This window comes from Melanotaenia boesemani, chromosome 5 (assembly GCF_017639745.1).
Source record: "Melanotaenia boesemani isolate fMelBoe1 chromosome 5, fMelBoe1.pri, whole genome shotgun sequence".
NCBI lineage: Eukaryota > Metazoa > Chordata > Actinopteri > Atheriniformes > Melanotaeniidae > Melanotaenia > Melanotaenia boesemani.
In genome coordinates, this window is record NC_055686.1 from 27,708,714 (window position 1) to 27,725,480 (window position 16,767).

General features: G+C 38.7%; 3 protein-coding genes across 3 annotated transcripts; 2 read left to right on the forward strand and 1 right to left on the reverse strand.

Moving 5' to 3' along the window:
* The first annotated feature begins 149 nt into the window (after nt 1-149).
* LOC121640034 (C-type mannose receptor 2-like) lies at nt 150-6,914 on the forward strand. The gene is made up of 5 exons (XM_041985706.1): nt 150-200; nt 1,097-1,137; nt 2,168-2,554; nt 3,417-3,782; nt 4,082-6,914. The coding sequence occupies exons 2-5, from the start codon at nt 1,104-1,106 to the stop codon at nt 4,429-4,431; spliced, it is 1,137 nt and encodes a 378-aa protein (XP_041841640.1). The 5' UTR covers nt 150-200; nt 1,097-1,103; the 3' UTR covers nt 4,432-6,914.
* A 1,411-nt stretch (nt 6,915-8,325) lies between these two features.
* Nucleotides 8,326-13,315, reverse strand: LOC121639292 (homeodomain-interacting protein kinase 2-like). Its single transcript, XM_041984454.1, has 9 exons — nt 13,197-13,315; nt 10,280-10,523; nt 9,981-10,172; nt 9,663-9,844; nt 9,416-9,539; nt 9,211-9,330; nt 9,035-9,118; nt 8,760-8,929; nt 8,326-8,674 (listed from the first exon to the last, which is right to left on the reverse strand). The coding sequence occupies exons 1-9, from the start codon at nt 13,313-13,315 to the stop codon at nt 8,326-8,328; spliced, it is 1,584 nt and encodes a 527-aa protein (XP_041840388.1).
* LOC121640049 (putative nuclease HARBI1) lies at nt 13,285-15,313 on the forward strand. Its single transcript, XM_041985731.1, has 4 exons — nt 13,285-14,063; nt 14,144-14,538; nt 14,590-14,971; nt 15,093-15,313. Exons 1-3 carry the CDS (start codon nt 13,774-13,776, stop codon nt 14,778-14,780), a joined length of 876 nt encoding a protein of 291 aa, XP_041841665.1. The 5' UTR covers nt 13,285-13,773; the 3' UTR covers nt 14,781-14,971; nt 15,093-15,313.
* Nucleotides 15,314-16,767: the final 1,454 nt, after the last annotated feature.

A 16,767-nucleotide genomic window follows, 5' to 3' on the forward strand; every position in this document is an offset into this window, starting at 1 on the left:
GTTCACAGTAATCAGTAAAATGAAAATAACCCCATTCAAAGAACAACTTATTCACAGCAACACTGGACATTTTCCCAGAAAGTTAAAGGATCTGGAAAATCAATATTTGAATATTAAAATTCAGGTTTTGCAACGAGCAGAATATATTTTCAGCACAGACGTGACAGAGACAGACAGCAGAGCAGACCTGAAGACAGACGGTGAGTCACATCAGAATAAAACAGATTCACTAGATGTGTTTAGAAATTAGTCTTAGTAATATTTAGAGTCCAGTACCATCGATAAAATGAATGGCTGAAGAGTCATCATTACAAAGAGTTATTATTAGTAGTAGAAGTTAAGTTAAAAGAAACATTTTTTTCAGTATTATATGGTAAACTAATTCAAATGCTAAATATACTGAAAGACATGAATTTAAAGGAATAATTCTGGAACTCAATGGAACAGAAAAAGCAGTAAACTCTGTTGTGTTGAGACATTTGAAGTAATCTTCAGGCATTTTATTCCTAAATTGTTCCAATTTCTTCATTTGCATCTACAAAATATGTTAAACAAATAATAAACTGTCATTTTGCACCAACAAGGTTTAAAAAAAATCAAAAAGCCAGAAACTTGTCCTTTAAAAATGTGAGAAATGGAGGAGAAAAAAATGCTTTGGAAAGTTATTCTTTAAGAGGTTCCTGAAACCGACTTAAAGAATTTAACGGACAGTGTTTGTTTCTGCATTAAATGCTGCGTATGTGTCATAACTCGCTACAGCTATTTCCAGTTTTCTGCATAAAGAAATGAGAGTTAAAACTTTTTCACAGTCCTCTTAGTTTGTTTTCTAGGAAGCATTTCTGGAAAAATTCAAACTCTTAAAAGTCTGAAAAACCTTTATGATAAAATGTTTTCATGAGGAATCATGAAGCTTTAAATGTGCTTCAAATTCTGTGTACTGCACCTTATTTTCTTCCTTATTAAAATGCTGCACATCCTTTTAACAAAACCAGCAACAGTTACTGTCTTCAAGTGTTTATTCAAAATCTTCATCCTGTTTTTATTATTATGGTCTGGTCACAGCTCAGTGACTTACAGCATGACTGTCTTTCTACAGAACAACAATGCAGTGGAGTCTGTTTCTGCTCCTCCTGATGGGTGAGTAGCTCTGTGTTCCACCTACACAGCTAATGCAGAATAACTATTTCTAGCTTGTGCTCAACTTTTTAAAAGGATTTTTAGGCTCTTTGGGTTTTTATTCAACTGTAGTTTTATAGAAAAAGGAGTCAGGTTAAGTGTGGAATGACATGCAGTGAGGCTGAGACTCGAACCCGGGCGGCTGCACATTTATTAGCTGCTTATCTCTCCTTTTATTTGCTTAATTACTTTTTAATTACATTTTTGGACACATTTCATCAGCAGTGCAGCCCAAACTTTCTTTGAAACAGGCTAAAAGAAACACAAATACATCACTTCATCCTTGTAACACTCCTAGTTAGACCTGTTCTGACCGTTTGCAGGTGCACATTTGCATTTATGTTGAATTTCCACACTGAAAACAAGGAATTTAAGTTTAGGAAAGATGAGGAAGCTGCAGGGAATGCTGATGAAAACAACTGACATGCATTTGGGTTGTGCTTGACATTTTGAGTCCTTTAGCCTCTGGGATTGATGAATTTTCTGAGGAAAACTGCTGTTGAGCTTCTTCATCGTATCCAGATACCAATCTGACACCACCTATCGTTGTTGTGGAATTATTTTGACATGATCCTCAGAAACACAGGTCAGGTGTGTGTCAGGTACAATCTTTCAACCAAGCAGCTCTATCATGAAGAAGTTTACCTGGCTAATGAGAAACATGGGAAATGTTACAGCCAGAGGGACAAAATAAGGAGTTTCTGAAGATGAACTCTCCAACATTCAATCTGTTCTCATAGGAAAAGACACTCTGTGTTTCTTAGACGCCTGTAAAGACATATTTAGTAGAAACTGATGGCATTGTGTTAAGTTACATGTATGTAAGCTCAGGAGATGTTTTCAACCATGTGTTCGGACGGTGTATCACTGTATGAGCTGGCAGCTTTAATCTAAACCAGTTTTGTTTTCTTTTAGTGATGTGGTCTGTGACATTTTTAATAAGCCTTTGTGTTTTCCAGCTCCGTTACAGCAGTGTTTCCTCTGCTTTTAGGTTCATGTCCCTTCTTTGCATGTCAAAATTATGAATACCACTATATAGATCAGAAAATGACCTGGGATGAAGCCCAGAGGTTCTGCAGAGAGAATTACACAGACCTGGCTATGGTGTATAACACGACGGACATGGAGAGACTCCGTAACTCCAAAGGAACTCAAGGCCCGTCCATAAATCAAGAGGAAGCCTGGATCGGACTTTACTCTAAACCAGGCATAGAAAATATGACATGGCACTGGTCTCTGCCTGGAACAGAGTATGATGGCATAAAATGTGGAACAGAACAACCAGATAAAGGATATCAGTTCTGTCAGGTGATAAAAAACAATGGTGAATGGAAAAATGTTGCCTCTAATAATACCTGCAGATTTATCTGTTATAAAGGTAAGAATATGTAGATGTTCATATTTATTACATTGTGGTTGTTTTCTTGGCTGATTTGGATAACATTAAATTTAAACTTGATGACCACTATATCCCTTTATTTGTATTTTAAGTAGAAGTTTTACAGTAATCAATTTTATTTATTATCTTATTTCTAGAGTACATGTAGTCACAAAGGAACAGTAATATTTTTTGTTTGTTTGTTTTTGTTGTTGTTGTTGTTTTTTATTGTGCTGATTTTTTACAAATGTCATGTCAAGACACTTTAAATTGATTCAGTCCAATTATAATCTAAATATTAGAAATTAATTTTAAAATCATAGCTCAGAACATCATGTTACATCTCTATGAGTAAATTATCTGTCCTGAATATTTGGTAGACATCCACATGGAGCCATCTGTTCTCACTGTCAATGCCACATTAATAGAAGAAAAACTCAATTCTAAGAAAAGGAAAATTTCCTCAAGAAACAATTTGGGAACAGTGGCCTTCTACCTCAACCGGTTAGGAAGTGAGAGGACAAAACACCCAGAGAGAAAGAAAACAATGAGGCATTAATTAATATTCTAAGAAGCTCTCTGTGTGTTTGGGGATCCATCCTAAACATCTGATGGTGACAGTTTTACAGCTTAAGTTTGACAACAGTCTTATTTAAACACTCCTGGCAAGAAAGAACAATTGTGTGTTTTCCAAGCTATTAATTGGTACCTTGAATTAATCTACTCTTAAAAATTTACACTTTGAATGCTTATTTAAAAAAAACTGCAATGAAATTCATCCTTACATCCATCTTTTTAAAAAAAGCTAAAGATATGAAGCATGACATGTCAGATGCTGTAATTTTGTCGTTTCTCTCCACAGGGAGTAATCAACCTGATACATATTACTTCAGTAGAGAAACAAAGACTTGGCCAGAGGCTCAAAAATACTGCAGAGAGAATTTCAAAGACCTGGTCAGTGGATTCAGTCTATTTAATGACAACAGCCCTACAGGTGAGATTAACTCCATACTCCAGACTCTTTTTTCCAACCAATGTTGTTTCATCGGCCTGTTTAGAGACAACTGGAAATGGTCCAGTGGAAGCAGCTTCTCTTTCAGATACTGGAACACCAACTATGTGTACACTGATCCAAATGCCCAGAAATGTGCTGTGACTGCATTGAAGGAGGACGGGAGATGGAAGAAGTCTGACTGTAGTGAGAAGAAACCTTTTTTCTGCTATGATGGTAAGTTCTTGCATAGTTTAAATACTTAGCTAGAGTATTTAAGCATGTACACAAGTTGTATTTAGTTTGATGGTGATTTTAAAGCTTTAAATCTTTGTTAGATAAAAACATACATTATCATTCAGGATTTTTATCTTTGGCAGCAAATACAAAGACTGATGTTTACATGCAAACCAGGAACATGACTTTTGACTCTTACTCATGTTTTATTATGTCCTGGATGTAGTTTCTGTTATTAATCTATGAAATCCATTTTAAAGCCCAGCTTTAACAATAAATATTGTTGATATTGATGACAGATAAAATGATCCTGATCAAAGAAAAGAAGACATGGAAGGAGGCCTTAGATTACTGCAGAAAGAATCACATGGACCTGGTCTCCATCACTAACCATCACCAGCAGAAAATGGTCCAGAAACGAGCACAAAACGTCTTGACTGATTTTGTTTGGCTTGGACTGCTCTACAGCTGCCCTCTGGATATGTGGTTCTGGGTCAGCGACCAGGTGGTTTGCTATGACAACTGGAACTCATATGCAAAGAATGCCAACTGTGACTATGCTGGAGCCATGGACAGAGACGGTGGAAATAAGTGGTACAGTCGGCCAGAAAATGAAGCGCATAATTTCATCTGTGCTGGGAAGTTCTGAAATGAACATTTACTCATTCATACACTGTACTGACTTCATCTCATTAGACTGAACTTGCCAAATATTGTATACTCAATTTTCTTAAAGGCAACGAGCTGCCAGCCTGTTTAAATGAAAGATTAGATCCTGATGTAATGAAGCAACACCAAAGTTCTTTCTTAACAAAGACATCCAGATGCCCGTATGCTCGATGGCCAATTCATTTATTAGCTTTTACTTACTTTTAGTTTGTTTGAGGAAGTAGGTTGGAATTGATTCAATTAGATTCACGACGCCTGATCCTATTATATTTTGATTAAATCTGACTTGATTTAGTATCAATTCATTTTCAGATATTTATATAACTATTCCAATGTTTCTTAAATATTGAAGACATCCTCAGCTATTTTTATAAAATAATGAGCCCATTTACTTGGCCATCAAAATCAGATCTCTGGGAGTAATCAGATTACTCTAATAATATGATCTCACTCGTCTACATGCACTTCTGAAATACCATTTGTTGTTTTCTACATTACCAAGCCATAATCACTTTTACGTGCGTGCATGGTGACGTCACATCCTGTTTTCTAAACAGTCAGTGTTGAACACAGCAGTGCAAATAAAAAGCTCCATTTTGGCTTCACAGCGAGAGAAGTTTGTGTCTCTCCGATCATCGGTACGTCAGGGATAGAGGATGGAGGAAGTCAGTAAATAACAAAAACTCTATAAATGCCACAATAATTACTTACTGTATGTTTATAAAACACCTGCATATTAAAATATTAAATTAACCATCAGTCTAAACTAATGAGAATGATTTATGTTATTATAATTTATCTATAGAATAGAAATACTTTATTAATCCCTTTGGAGAGTCCTCAGGGAAATTTGGGTAATCTAGTTTATTAGTTTTATTTAGTTTTAAAATCTAGTTTATCCATTAAATTGTTTAGCTGTATTTTTATTTTTTAAAAACCTACAATGGCTGTTTTACTGAATTTTCAATGACACGCAAACATCCTTGTCGACTAATCTGGCCTGTTGAATTGATGTGAGCTGATCTCAGGGTAGAGTGTAGGGTAGGGTAATAGTAGTAATTAGTTCAAAACTATATTTAATAGTGTTCAACACGATGCATTGGTCATTAGAATGAGAGGATCTCCTGTAGTTTGAATATGACCACAAAAACCTGAACCTAGCAGACAGATAAAAATCACTTTCCCAAAATTTAGTATCAGAGCTACAACAGCTCCACATTTTCTAAAGAGTGGTTAGTACCTGATAGTACCTGATAGTACCTGATAGTACCTGATAGTACCTGATAGTACCTGCCTGCAGCATTTAGGGACTCCCAAGACTGATGTCTGTGTCACCTTGTCTCACCTTCCTTTTCCTCCTCTTCCTCATCATAATTTAATTACATGCTGTTTGACTCTTGGATGTTTAGGGAGGTTTGTTGTGTTGCTGCAGTAATGCTACACACACACACATCATCATCTTTGCTGTTCATCTTCACACGTGATGCTACGGACTGAGCGAGTGATCAACACGCTGCTGCGCCGCTATGCTGCGACTTATTTCACATATGACTAGCAGGCAGAATAAAAACTGGTTCCTACCAGCTGGGTATGATTTAGACAAGATCCTGATAACATAGTTACTTTCCACTTTATTCTAATTCCTGATCAACTATTTACCCCAAATTACTAAAATATTGATCTTAACATGAAAATCGATTAAAAGCTGATATCAGAGGTATCGATATTTCAGTATAGATCTGCACATCACTAAAGGAAACTCAGAAAACAAATCAATCTACAAGTTTTGTTAATCCATATTAGATTAATTAATTTGAATAGATTTAAATTGATTTATTGATTTATAAATTTGTCTTTCATCTTATTTATTCAAATGAATGTCTAAACATGAGAATGGGCGTGGTATTATAAGATCAAGTAGCATCATGGTTAAGGAAGCTGTTCAACACAATATGTAAAATAACCCGTGTTGTCCTGGTACAGTGACCGTAGCCCTTTGCTCTGTAATGTTTCCTCTTTTATTTTACATTTTATTTAGAGACAGATTATCTCAGCTGTTGCCTTTTATCGTAAACCAACTGTTTTGTATGCAGTTAAGCCTCTATATATACACCTGTATAATCAGCAGCACCCACTGACTTTCATTTTCATTTCATTCTTTTAGAATTTCACAGCTTACAAAAGAAAGGATGTAACTCTGTGAAATATTTCTGTTTCCTCTAATGTATCCAAGTGTGTTTATTGTGTTACAGATTACTGTGTGTAGAGTTTAGCACAAAGTGAAACTATGTAGTTTGCTAATCCGGGTGGAGGTTTGACTTCTTCAGATTAAAGTTTTTACTAACTATTTCTTTTTTTTTTAATGTTCAACTTATTTAAGAAAAAAAATTAAAAAAAGGAATAGTAATTACACTAAACTGTTTTAATTTATGTACACACACATTGTACTGTGTTTTAAATAGTTTGTGGTCCTTTTTAAATGTTTTGTTTTTAATTTTCATTCTTTATTAATCTTATTTAATTTTCTATTTTAATTTAATTTTAAACAGATGACAGACTATTTTAATTAGATTGATGTACCATTTTAAAGTTTGCATAATAGTTTTGTTTAGGGTCTATAGTGTACATTACAGTTTCTAATTAATAAAATTCTTTGTTTACCCTGTAACACCTTGTGTAACGTTACAGTTTCTGTCCTATTACATTGACTCTTCTGCCCCCTAGTGGACAGATTTTATACTGCAATAACTCTGACTATTAATATGCAGGATATGCAATTCTTCTTCTTCTTCTTCTTCTTCTTTTTATTATTATTATTATTATTATTATTATTATTATTATTATTATTATTATTTATTTTTATTTTTTTTACTTATTTTGTTACACAGCCAAATAAGGACTTAGTGATGAAAAAAACAAATTTTCTCTCCATTGTTTCTTGGGTCAGATGTTAAAGAGTTAAAATGTTGTAATTGTCACAGTGAATCTTGGGAAATGGGAATGTTTAAAAAAGACAGCCTTACAATAATCAATACAAAACAAACAAACAAAGTGTCTCTGCACTTTATCAAACTCTTACTATGTTCTTGGGATGATTAAAAATCAGACCAAGTTACATTTATAAAATTTTGCTCAAAACTGAGACTGAAAGAGTGAAAGATTTTATTTTATTTTATTTATTTTATTTTTTTTTTTACTGTACATACATCATTATGTCTTATTCAACTGTCAGTCTGATGCAGGTTCTGATGTACTCTGCAGTGGAGCCTTGAAGGAATGAGTATATATTTAGTTGGTGATATTCATGAACATGGGATGTTTAATTAGTGGGATGTATGAAGTGTGAGTGTGTATATATCGAGGTGTATTTATCAAAATATCCTGTGATAAGAAGCTCTTCTTCATTCTTCATCATGAGGGAATAAACATGCCTCCATTGATGTTCCAGAGGACGTACTCCAATTTAACTTTTTCAACTTAATATTTTTCATTTTCTCCAGCTTGTGATTTAGAAATCGTTCACAATCAATTATTTTGTAGTCTAGCCTATCATTTGTGTTTTCAGAGCATATGTGACATCAGAAAAAATAAATAAAATACTGGATTCAATGTTAATGAAAGTCACAAATGTATTTAATGTGACATAAATAAGAAAATACAGCAATAAGCTGTAACACAACAATAGTTTGATGATGCAGTGGCATCACACAACAATCTCAGCTGTCAGTTCAGCAACATGGCACAAGAAGCAGGATGCCATTACAGTTCAAATCAAACTTTCCAGAATATTTTTTGTTCTGGAGTTAATGAGTCAGTTTATAAAACCAGAACAAGCAGTTCAGGTCGTCCCAGATCAGAGCAAATGAAAGCAGAATCAGTCCTCCACAGCAGGACGCCAGCAGCAACTAAAAGCAGTCTTGATTCTGCTGAAAAGTCTCCGAATCCTCTTCAGTAGTTTTCTAGAGCCAGAAGAAGAGACGGAGGAGGAGGCAGAAGGATCTTCATCACTGAGGCTGAGTGCTTTATTATCAGAGCACTTTGTAGAAGTGGCTCCATCCCCTGAGCTGCTGGATGGACGATCATCTCTGGTTCCACTGTGTGGATCTTCAACACTGAACCCAGGAACTGACTCTTGATGGGGTTCAGAGGCTGCAGAGGTGTCCACCATGTCAGCTGACGTCTCTGCTGAGCAGAAACTCATCAGGATTTTGGAGTCGATCCGACTGGATAAAGAATAAGAATCATTTAATGGATCAGTCGCTTCATTTGTTCTCTGCTTCCAGTGAGAGCAAACACTCGCTCACTTACTAGTCTCTGCTGTCAGGCAGCCCGGTCAGGTGGGACATGGTGATGAACGGATGCTGCAGAGCTTCACAGGGAGAGATTCTCTGATCCCCGTCAAGATGCAGCAGCTGTTTGAGGAGGTCCACAAAAACCTTCCTGTCCTCATATTCACCTGGAACTTCTGATGGAAAAAGCTGAGTTTGGAAGCAGAGTCAGGTCAGTGGATCAGCTCTCAGAGACGGATCAATAACTGGCTCTGATTCAGTCTGAACTCATACAGAACGGCAGAGGGTACCTACATCAACCAGGTCATCCAGAGAGTTGAACAGCTCAGATAAGCTGTGCTGCTTTTGTGTTGCAGCAGATGAATCTGTTTCTGGAGTCTAAAGGAACAAAATGAACATGAAACCTGTTTTAGAAGAGTTCAGATGAAATGATTTAAAAACCTCCAACCTAAAAGAAGATGTTACTCTACCATCAGGCTCCATCTTGCTCCATCAGCAGTTTCCTCCTCCTTAAAGTACTTCAGGGTGTATCTTCCAGCCCGGAGAATGTGGTCCTCCGGCTGACCCAGAAGCTTCACAATGCACCTCATCTGCAGACAGAACAGTCACATCAGCTGATGATCTGCGTGAAGTTTCCACCTGGTCCTGGACATCTGTGTGAGTTAGCCGACTTACCATCTGATAGGGACAGCTGGCAGGGAAGAGGTCACCACCGAGGTAGAGGAAGGCCAGCAGGCAGCCCACTCCCCACACATGTACAGCCTCCGTGAAGGGGAGGCCGAGGACAACTTCTGGAGCCCTGAGAAGGAAAAACAAGAGCTGAATATGATAAACCTGCTGGCTGACTTTTAGGACCAACGTGGAGGTTCAGACTGATGCAGCTCCTCTAGACTAACAGCTGAGCAGAGCAGGGTGAACCCACCTGTACCCCAATGGCTGGATTATCAGACCAGGATGGACTTGGGAAGCTGGGATTGCCAGACCAAAGTCGACGAGTTTGATCCTGAAAGACTGGTCGGGAGGACTGACGAGCATAATGTTGTCAGGTTTAATGTCTGTGTGCAGGATAGCCAGACTCTTCAGGGCGTCCAAGGCCACCAACAGCTGCAGCAACAAAACAAGACGAGAAAACTTTAGTTTTTCTATCTGCAGCTGTGTGGGGTTAATGTTAATGTTTCCTTAACTGATCACTGGTACTTATGCAGAACAATCAAAGTGTAACATATTAAATCCCACTAACCTGTGCTGCGATTGGACGGATCACATTTACAAGCAGTGGGTCAAAGTCGTACTCTCGGAGCAGCTCATCGAGATTCTTCTCCAGCATCTCAAAAGCTAGACAGGTCTGCCCCATGTGTTCAAACTGCTCCAAGAACTTCACCACGTTGTAGACGTCAGGGTCCAGGACACTGATGTCCTTTAAAATGGACAACTGGAGAGACAAGAGGACATGATTTAGATTATAATAAATATACCATCAACTCATGTTTCATCTTCTGCTGAAAGAGTTTAAATGTGAAGAGAAGTCCAAAGAAGCACCTCTTTCTTTATGAGCTTGACACTCGTGTCTTTCTTGAGAATCTTGACAGCCACTGTCTCGTTGGTCTCCAGCTTCTGACACTTGGCTACTTTGCCAAAACAGCCTTCACCAATAAACTCCAGAACGGAGTAAGAAGAGGAGCCGCTGAGCAGAGTTCCACCTGCCTGAATCTCAGGTGCTGCTGGTGTGACTGTGGAGAGTCGGTGAAGATGGACAGAGAAGTCAGTGGATTCAGTGTTAAAGCTGCTCAGTCAACACAAACACAGCTGAACCAGCAATCATGTCTTTATCCACCAGAAATGGATCCAGTCCTGATGATTTTATGACTATTTCAAGGATTTGATTTATTTAAAGAAGGTGGAACAAGGAAACGGCTGTCAAAGAAACACCAGCCTCAACTACACTGTAAAAACTCTGATAAAATTTAAACATTTTATTCCTTGTAACAAGACAAATGTGGTTTGTTTCCTCTAGTCTGAAGATATCTGTCAGGCCTCTGATGCAAGAACAATTTTATTCAGAATATAATCAAGTAAAATAATCTGCCAGAGCACTTAGATAATTACATTTGTTAAGGTTTCCTGAAATAAAAAACAATATATGTCTAGACTTTAGACAAGGGAGAAACATCTTAAAACAAGTTGTGAAAAAGCCTTTATTATGTGGAGAATAACTGGAATCTAGCCTGTATGCTCTTCTCACTGTTGTTTCTTTCTTACTTTGAGAAAATACACTTAAAACAAGATTAATTAAACAAGATAATTGTTTTTTTTATTATTCAAGAATTGCAATTATTATTTTTTTACTTAAAAATGAAAGTATTTACAATAGATAAAATAAGTTTTAACTTTTAAAGGCCCACAAAGCACTTTCCATTCATTCAGTCCACATTCAGCTGAACTGTGTGCATGGATGCGCTACCAGTTCATTAATTTATGTTTCTCTTGTTTTAAGATGTTTTCTTTCACAGTGAGACAGAAACAAGACTGAAATAAACATTACCAGGCTGGTTGTGAGGGGTTTCTACCTAAAAAGGACTTTAAATGAGTGTTTCACTGATGGTTTTAAGACGTCTCTCACGTGTCTAAAGCATAGATGTCTTTTATTCTTTATTTTACCAGGTGTCTTTTTACTTATATTGAGATGGGTAGTTGGTGCAGTGTGTGTGAACTGGTACTGGGTGGTTTGAAACAAGTTTGTGCAGCTACAATTGGCTGTAAAAGATATGTGATCTTAAAGGTAATTTAATCTAATGACCAATTTTAGGATTTATTAACTAAGAAATAAAAGACAAACTCTTAAAACATGATTAATCATCAATCATTAATTAATTAATACTCTGCTCTTGCCTCGTATATAACTCTCTAAACAAGATCCAGAAACATTTTGGTTGGATATCAGATTGTAAAGCTTGCTTAAATTGACTATTTTTGAAGCGATTCTTCAAGTAACGATTTTTCCTCCAACAGAAAACACCTGAATGTGACACAGAGCTGCTCTGTCTGGTGATGCATTAAAGCAGTGGTCTTTAACAGTTATTTGGTGTCTCCAGTGTGTTTTCACAGCAGAAACATTTAGCAACGTTGAGTGATCTTACCTGATGCAACGAGACATCTGAGCTCAACCGCAATGACATGTTTCAGTCTGATCTCAGGTCTGTTTTTCTGAGGTCAACAATGAATCTTTCAGCTTTAATCTTCTTCAGTTCAGAAGGTGTGTTTGTCTTTTTTAAATCACTTTCCTCTCAAATGTGACTGTGTCTCTCTCTAGATGTTGAAAGTAGAATGATAGAAACAATTCCATCATCTGCATATGACATGAATTTAGAACTCATTGTGTTCTTTTCTACATTCATTGGACAGTTTAAATCACCGCGGCTACAAGCTGACACATGTTTTTATTTAAGTTTATTTAAAAATACCAGTGTTTTACACACAGGGAAAAAAAAGTGTTTATTCTGTTTTTCTGCATCTTTCAGACATTAAACAAAACTAGCTACTCTAAGGGTTTTTATATAAGAACATTAAAAGATATTTTGGACATTTCAAGCAGTTTAAATCACCGCGGCTACAAGCTGACACATGTTTTTATTTAAGTTAGTTTAAAATTTAAAAAATTACTTTCTGTTCTAAAGGTTATAAAAACACAAAATAATTTGAAAAAAAATAACCTTTTGAGGTCTTTAAATTGTAGTAATGTAATTTGTTTTTGGAGCTGGCTTGTAACCTTATAACTCCAAGTGATGTTAACCTATTTTTTAATATAAAAATGCAAATAGAACCTTAAGCCGTTAACCACAGACATCATACATAAATAGCTTTTTCAGGACAGCTGGTTGTCAGGTTATGAGGCTAAAATAATGCAAAATAGATGCATCACTTTTCATGTTCTAATTAATTATTATATTTTTTTATTTAAAAAAACAACAACACTGAAATTTCCTTCTGGAATAAATAAAGTATTTTTCTTTTTATTTCCTTTAATTTCATTTTAATACATATAGCACCAAAAGATGAGCCAACAAAACAAAGCAGAATTTATTACTAGTAGTACTTTGTAGAAACAACACACAGATGACCAAGCCTTTCCTCATCTCTACATCATTCTCTGAAGTCTTGGCTTTCAACGTATTACTTCCTTGTCACTTGTTGATTTTTCGCTTCTCCTGATTGGACATTACTGTCAGTTTAAGTTAACTGGTAGAAAGTTTTAAAGGAAGTGGCTTCATTTTAATTTCTGGGTCAAAATATAGGTCTCTTAGCAGCATGATAGTACTAGGGATCTTTTTTTATAACAAAAAGGTGATAAATCATTGTTATCACTGATCATTCATTGTGGATTCATTGTAGGATCTCCAAACATTTTCCAGCTGGATTGTGAAACTTCTGGACAGGATAAAAACTATAAAAGAGGCACTGGGACAGAGTGGGCAGCTGTCCGGACTGGCCCCGCCCTCCCTGGTGGCCCTTGGGCTTGCGGGACCCTGGGATCTGTGCTTGGGGCCTACGCTCCCCGGTGGCGTCCAGGGTGCTCATTTATAAAGCTTGCTTACGCACAAAAAGCGGCGTAAGTGACTTTCTACGGAAAGTTTCTGATTTATAAAAACTAACGTGGCGGGAAAATGTGCGTACCGGTACGTAAACTCTGAAACTTGCTTACGAACATTTTGGAGACGGGAAACTGGCGGTGCTGCTGGTGAGGTGATGAACTTCACCTTCATTCATGCATGCCATCATGCCATCATATCCGACACTAGTGCCATAGAATCATAAACACAGAAGCCTGAAATATAGATGCGTTCCTGAAATCATACCTGTAGCCGACTTATAGGCACCCCATAGGAATTTAATGTTGTCAGTGCAGTATGGTCTTACTTGTTTTGATCGTAAAGCAAATGCACTCATTTGTTCACAGAAGCCTAATTGTGACAAGGTGTGTAGTAATGAGTGTAATTACTGAGTAAACATAAATAGGTGAATTACGACCGTGCGTAATGCAGAACTTCACAATGGATGCGCTGGCACTCCTTGAAGATTACGCAAACGGCAGGATCAGGATGGAGAGAGTTTTTAGAGACCATCAAGATTTCCTGGCCAACGATGATGACTGGCTGATATGCCGATTTAGATTTCCTAGAGCAGTGCTCTTAAATCTATGTGCTGAGTTGGGCCCAGTGTTGGAGCGATCAACCCGCCGGAACCATGCCATACCCGCGCATATGCAGGTGCTGACAACTCTCGGGATTCTGGCAACCGGCTCTTTCCAGCGGGAATTAGCCGACAGGTAATTTTAATTTAATCTAAGCTGACATGTTCCAGCCCAACACTCAGTGGGTTTCAATAAGTTGTTACATTCCATTTTAGGTCTGGAATATCTCAGCCATCGCTGAGTAATGTAATGCCTGCCGTTTTGGATGGCATTATAAAAATGAGCAGTCGATACATAAAGTTTCCATACACTGTAGGGGAACAGGCCAACATTAAAAGGCAATTTGCAGCATCAACAGGTTTCCCAAATGTAATCGGCGCGATTGACTGCACTCACGTTGCTATAAGGGCTCCAAGTCAGAATGAGTTTGTCTACGTTAACCGAAAAAATGTGCATTCAGTTAACGTGCAAGTCATTTCCGACTCAAACTTGCTTCTGACAAATTTAGTGGCACGGTGGCCTGGGTCAACCCATGATTCATTCATCCTGGCACACAGCAGTGTAGGGAATAGACTGCAGGCAGGTGCTTCGCGGGATGGGTGGCTTCTCGGTAAGTATCAACATACACTGTGGAAATCTCAACAAAGTCTCTGTTCTGCAGGTGACAGTGGCTATCCCCTGAGACGCTGGCTCCTCACGCCTTTTGCGAACCCGCAAAGCGCAGAGGAGGCGCGCTTCAATTCCGTCCACGTTCGTGCGCGCTCTGTTGTGGAGCGAGCCATCGGCCTCCTTAAAAACCGGTGGCGGTGTCTTGATGCGTCGGGGGGGGAGACTTCTCTACCAGCCCAATAAGGTGTGCAGGATCATCATGTCGTGTGGTGTCCTGCACAACGTGGCACTGAGGAATGGTGTTCCCCTCCCACCTGGCCTCCCTCCCATTCACCATGAGGATCCTGACGCACAGCCCCCTCCCCGGCATGAAGACCACCAACGGGGAGCCAGGCTACGTCAGCAAGTCATGCAGCGTTTGTGAAAGGAATACAGTAGGCAAATCTCATTTTTTAACAAGTTCTTTTAATGACGTGGAAATTTCAGACAGTACAGCACACATTCCGCTAATTACATGACGGATTTGATGTAATTCATCACGAATTTCCTTCACAGCGTCGATGGTGTCCCTTTGTGTTTGGAGGACCGCATCTGTCAGCACGCGGCCACCTCCAGCTGTGCCGTGCGCCCGGGGCGCACTCGTGGTGGGTCTGACCATCTCCTCTGTGGATGTACCGGGGATCTCCTCACCCACTGCCTCCATCTGTAGAGTGACTGGAGATAAAAAAAAAATGTTATTCGCTGCTTTTTACATGGCTGTTAAATTAAATAAACAATAATTTACCGGTCGGTCTCTGCTGTGGCGTCCGCCTGGTCTGTGTGTCCCCCTCATTCTCTGGCACTATGCCGTAGATGCTTGCGGGCCCAAGAATGGAGGCTATTTTCAGCTCCAGCGGCGTGGGGTTTGGTGTGGCAGGACCCCCGCCTGTGGCACACATTCCCTGGCGGTGGCGTGCCATCCTCCTCTTTGCCTCCACCTTGAGATCCGACCACTTTTTTTTAATGTCTGGCACGGACCTCTCCGTCACCCCCACACTATTGACAGCTGCAACAACGTGTTGCCACTCTTCTGTTTTCCGTTTGTTGCTGATGCTACTACCGAGGCCGCCAAATAATATGTTTTTGCGAGCCTCCACCTCACCAACAAGTACCTCCACCTCCGTCTCCGTAAAATTACGCTTCCTCGTCTTTTCGGTTGCCATGATTTAGGTTTAAATAGCAGAGATCAGCTGGTTTATTTATATGCAGAAATGTCCATGAGGTGCTTTGCATTGACCATTTATAGTAGAATGTGGGCGTGTAGGGGGCGGGCTAGCAGCAGAATTCACTTGCGCAAGCTTTCAGGCAGAGTGTGATTTATAAAGGGAAAATTGCTTGCACCTGTGCGCACGCACGGTTTTATAAATCAGAATATTTTGTTGCTTACGCAAACTCTGGATTCTTGGCGGACGTCCACTTTTAGTAGGAATCCTACGCAGAGTTTTATAAATGAGCACCCAGAGGTGTCTGGACTCATCTCCATTACTGAGGTGGAATGTCTCGGTTCTCTGTGGTGGCTGCTGGTTTCCCAGGGCTTGAGGCTTTCTCCATCTGCAAACCCATCCTTTCACCCCTAATGTTTAGTACACACACCTACATTCACACCCACACCCCTGCACACAGACTCGTACACACATGCAGACACACACCCACACACATATACTAGTTGCTGTTGTGTTTGTTGTTGGGTTTTCCAGCTTTTAGATTGTCTATTGTGTTTTCTTAGTGCTGGGATAAACTTGCTGTTAGGGACGTGTCCGCGTACTCATTATGGCCACACATTCCTAGCGTCCTTTGGGACGTAGGCCGCTCATGTTGACATGAGGTAATGTGTCGTGCGCACAGTAGTTAACACTTGTACCTGAACAGCTGGCAACAAATTGGAAGCATTTTGGAGGTTGATGACCTGGAAATACAATGTGACTGTTAGTTTGACCTTTTCACTATTTCTAGTGGTGACCTCCAGTATTGAGCGTTTTTGCCGTGTCATGCTTCCATTGTTTGCAGCCTGAATTTACACAAACGTAGGGAATGTGGAATTTAATGTTTATGCTTACATTCACAGCAAGTATATCCCAGAACTTAGAAGCATTTGAGATGTTCAGTCTTTCTTTACAGGTGTAGCACCTGGCTGTTTACTTTCTCTGATTGTTGTTTTCTAACTTTTGTTCCCCCTTTTTCTTTCTTTTCT

Bases quoted from the DNA above. Each gene is read 5' to 3' on its own strand.
- LOC121640034 (XM_041985706.1), top strand. From the start codon at position 1,104: ATGCAGTGGAGTCTGTTTCTGCTCCTCCTGATGG. The intron at 2,555-3,416 runs GTAAGAATATGT...TTCTCTCCACAG, and splicing joins CAGATTTATCTGTTATAAAG to GGAGTAATCAACCTGATACA. The intron at 3,783-4,081 runs GTAAGTTCTTGC...TATTGATGACAG, and splicing joins ACCTTTTTTCTGCTATGATG to ATAAAATGATCCTGATCAAA.
- LOC121639292 (XM_041984454.1), bottom strand. From the start codon at position 13,315: ATGAGCACCCTGGACGCCACCGGGGAGCGTAGGCCCCAAGCACAGATC. The intron at 9,540-9,662 runs GTGGGTTCACCC...TTTCCTTCTCAG, and splicing joins ATCCAGCCATTGGGGTACAG to GGCTCCAGAAGTTGTCCTCG. The intron at 8,675-8,759 runs GTAAGTGAGCGA...TTCTTTATCCAG, and splicing joins CTGCCTGACAGCAGAGACTA to TCGGATCGACTCCAAAATCC.
- LOC121640049 (XM_041985731.1), top strand. From the start codon at position 13,774: ATGCAGAACTTCACAATGGATGCGCTGGCACTCCTTGAAGATTACGCA. The intron at 14,064-14,143 runs GTAATTTTAATT...ATTCCATTTTAG, and splicing joins CAGCGGGAATTAGCCGACAG to GTCTGGAATATCTCAGCCAT. The intron at 14,539-14,589 runs GTAAGTATCAAC...TCTGTTCTGCAG, and splicing joins GCGGGATGGGTGGCTTCTCG to GTGACAGTGGCTATCCCCTG.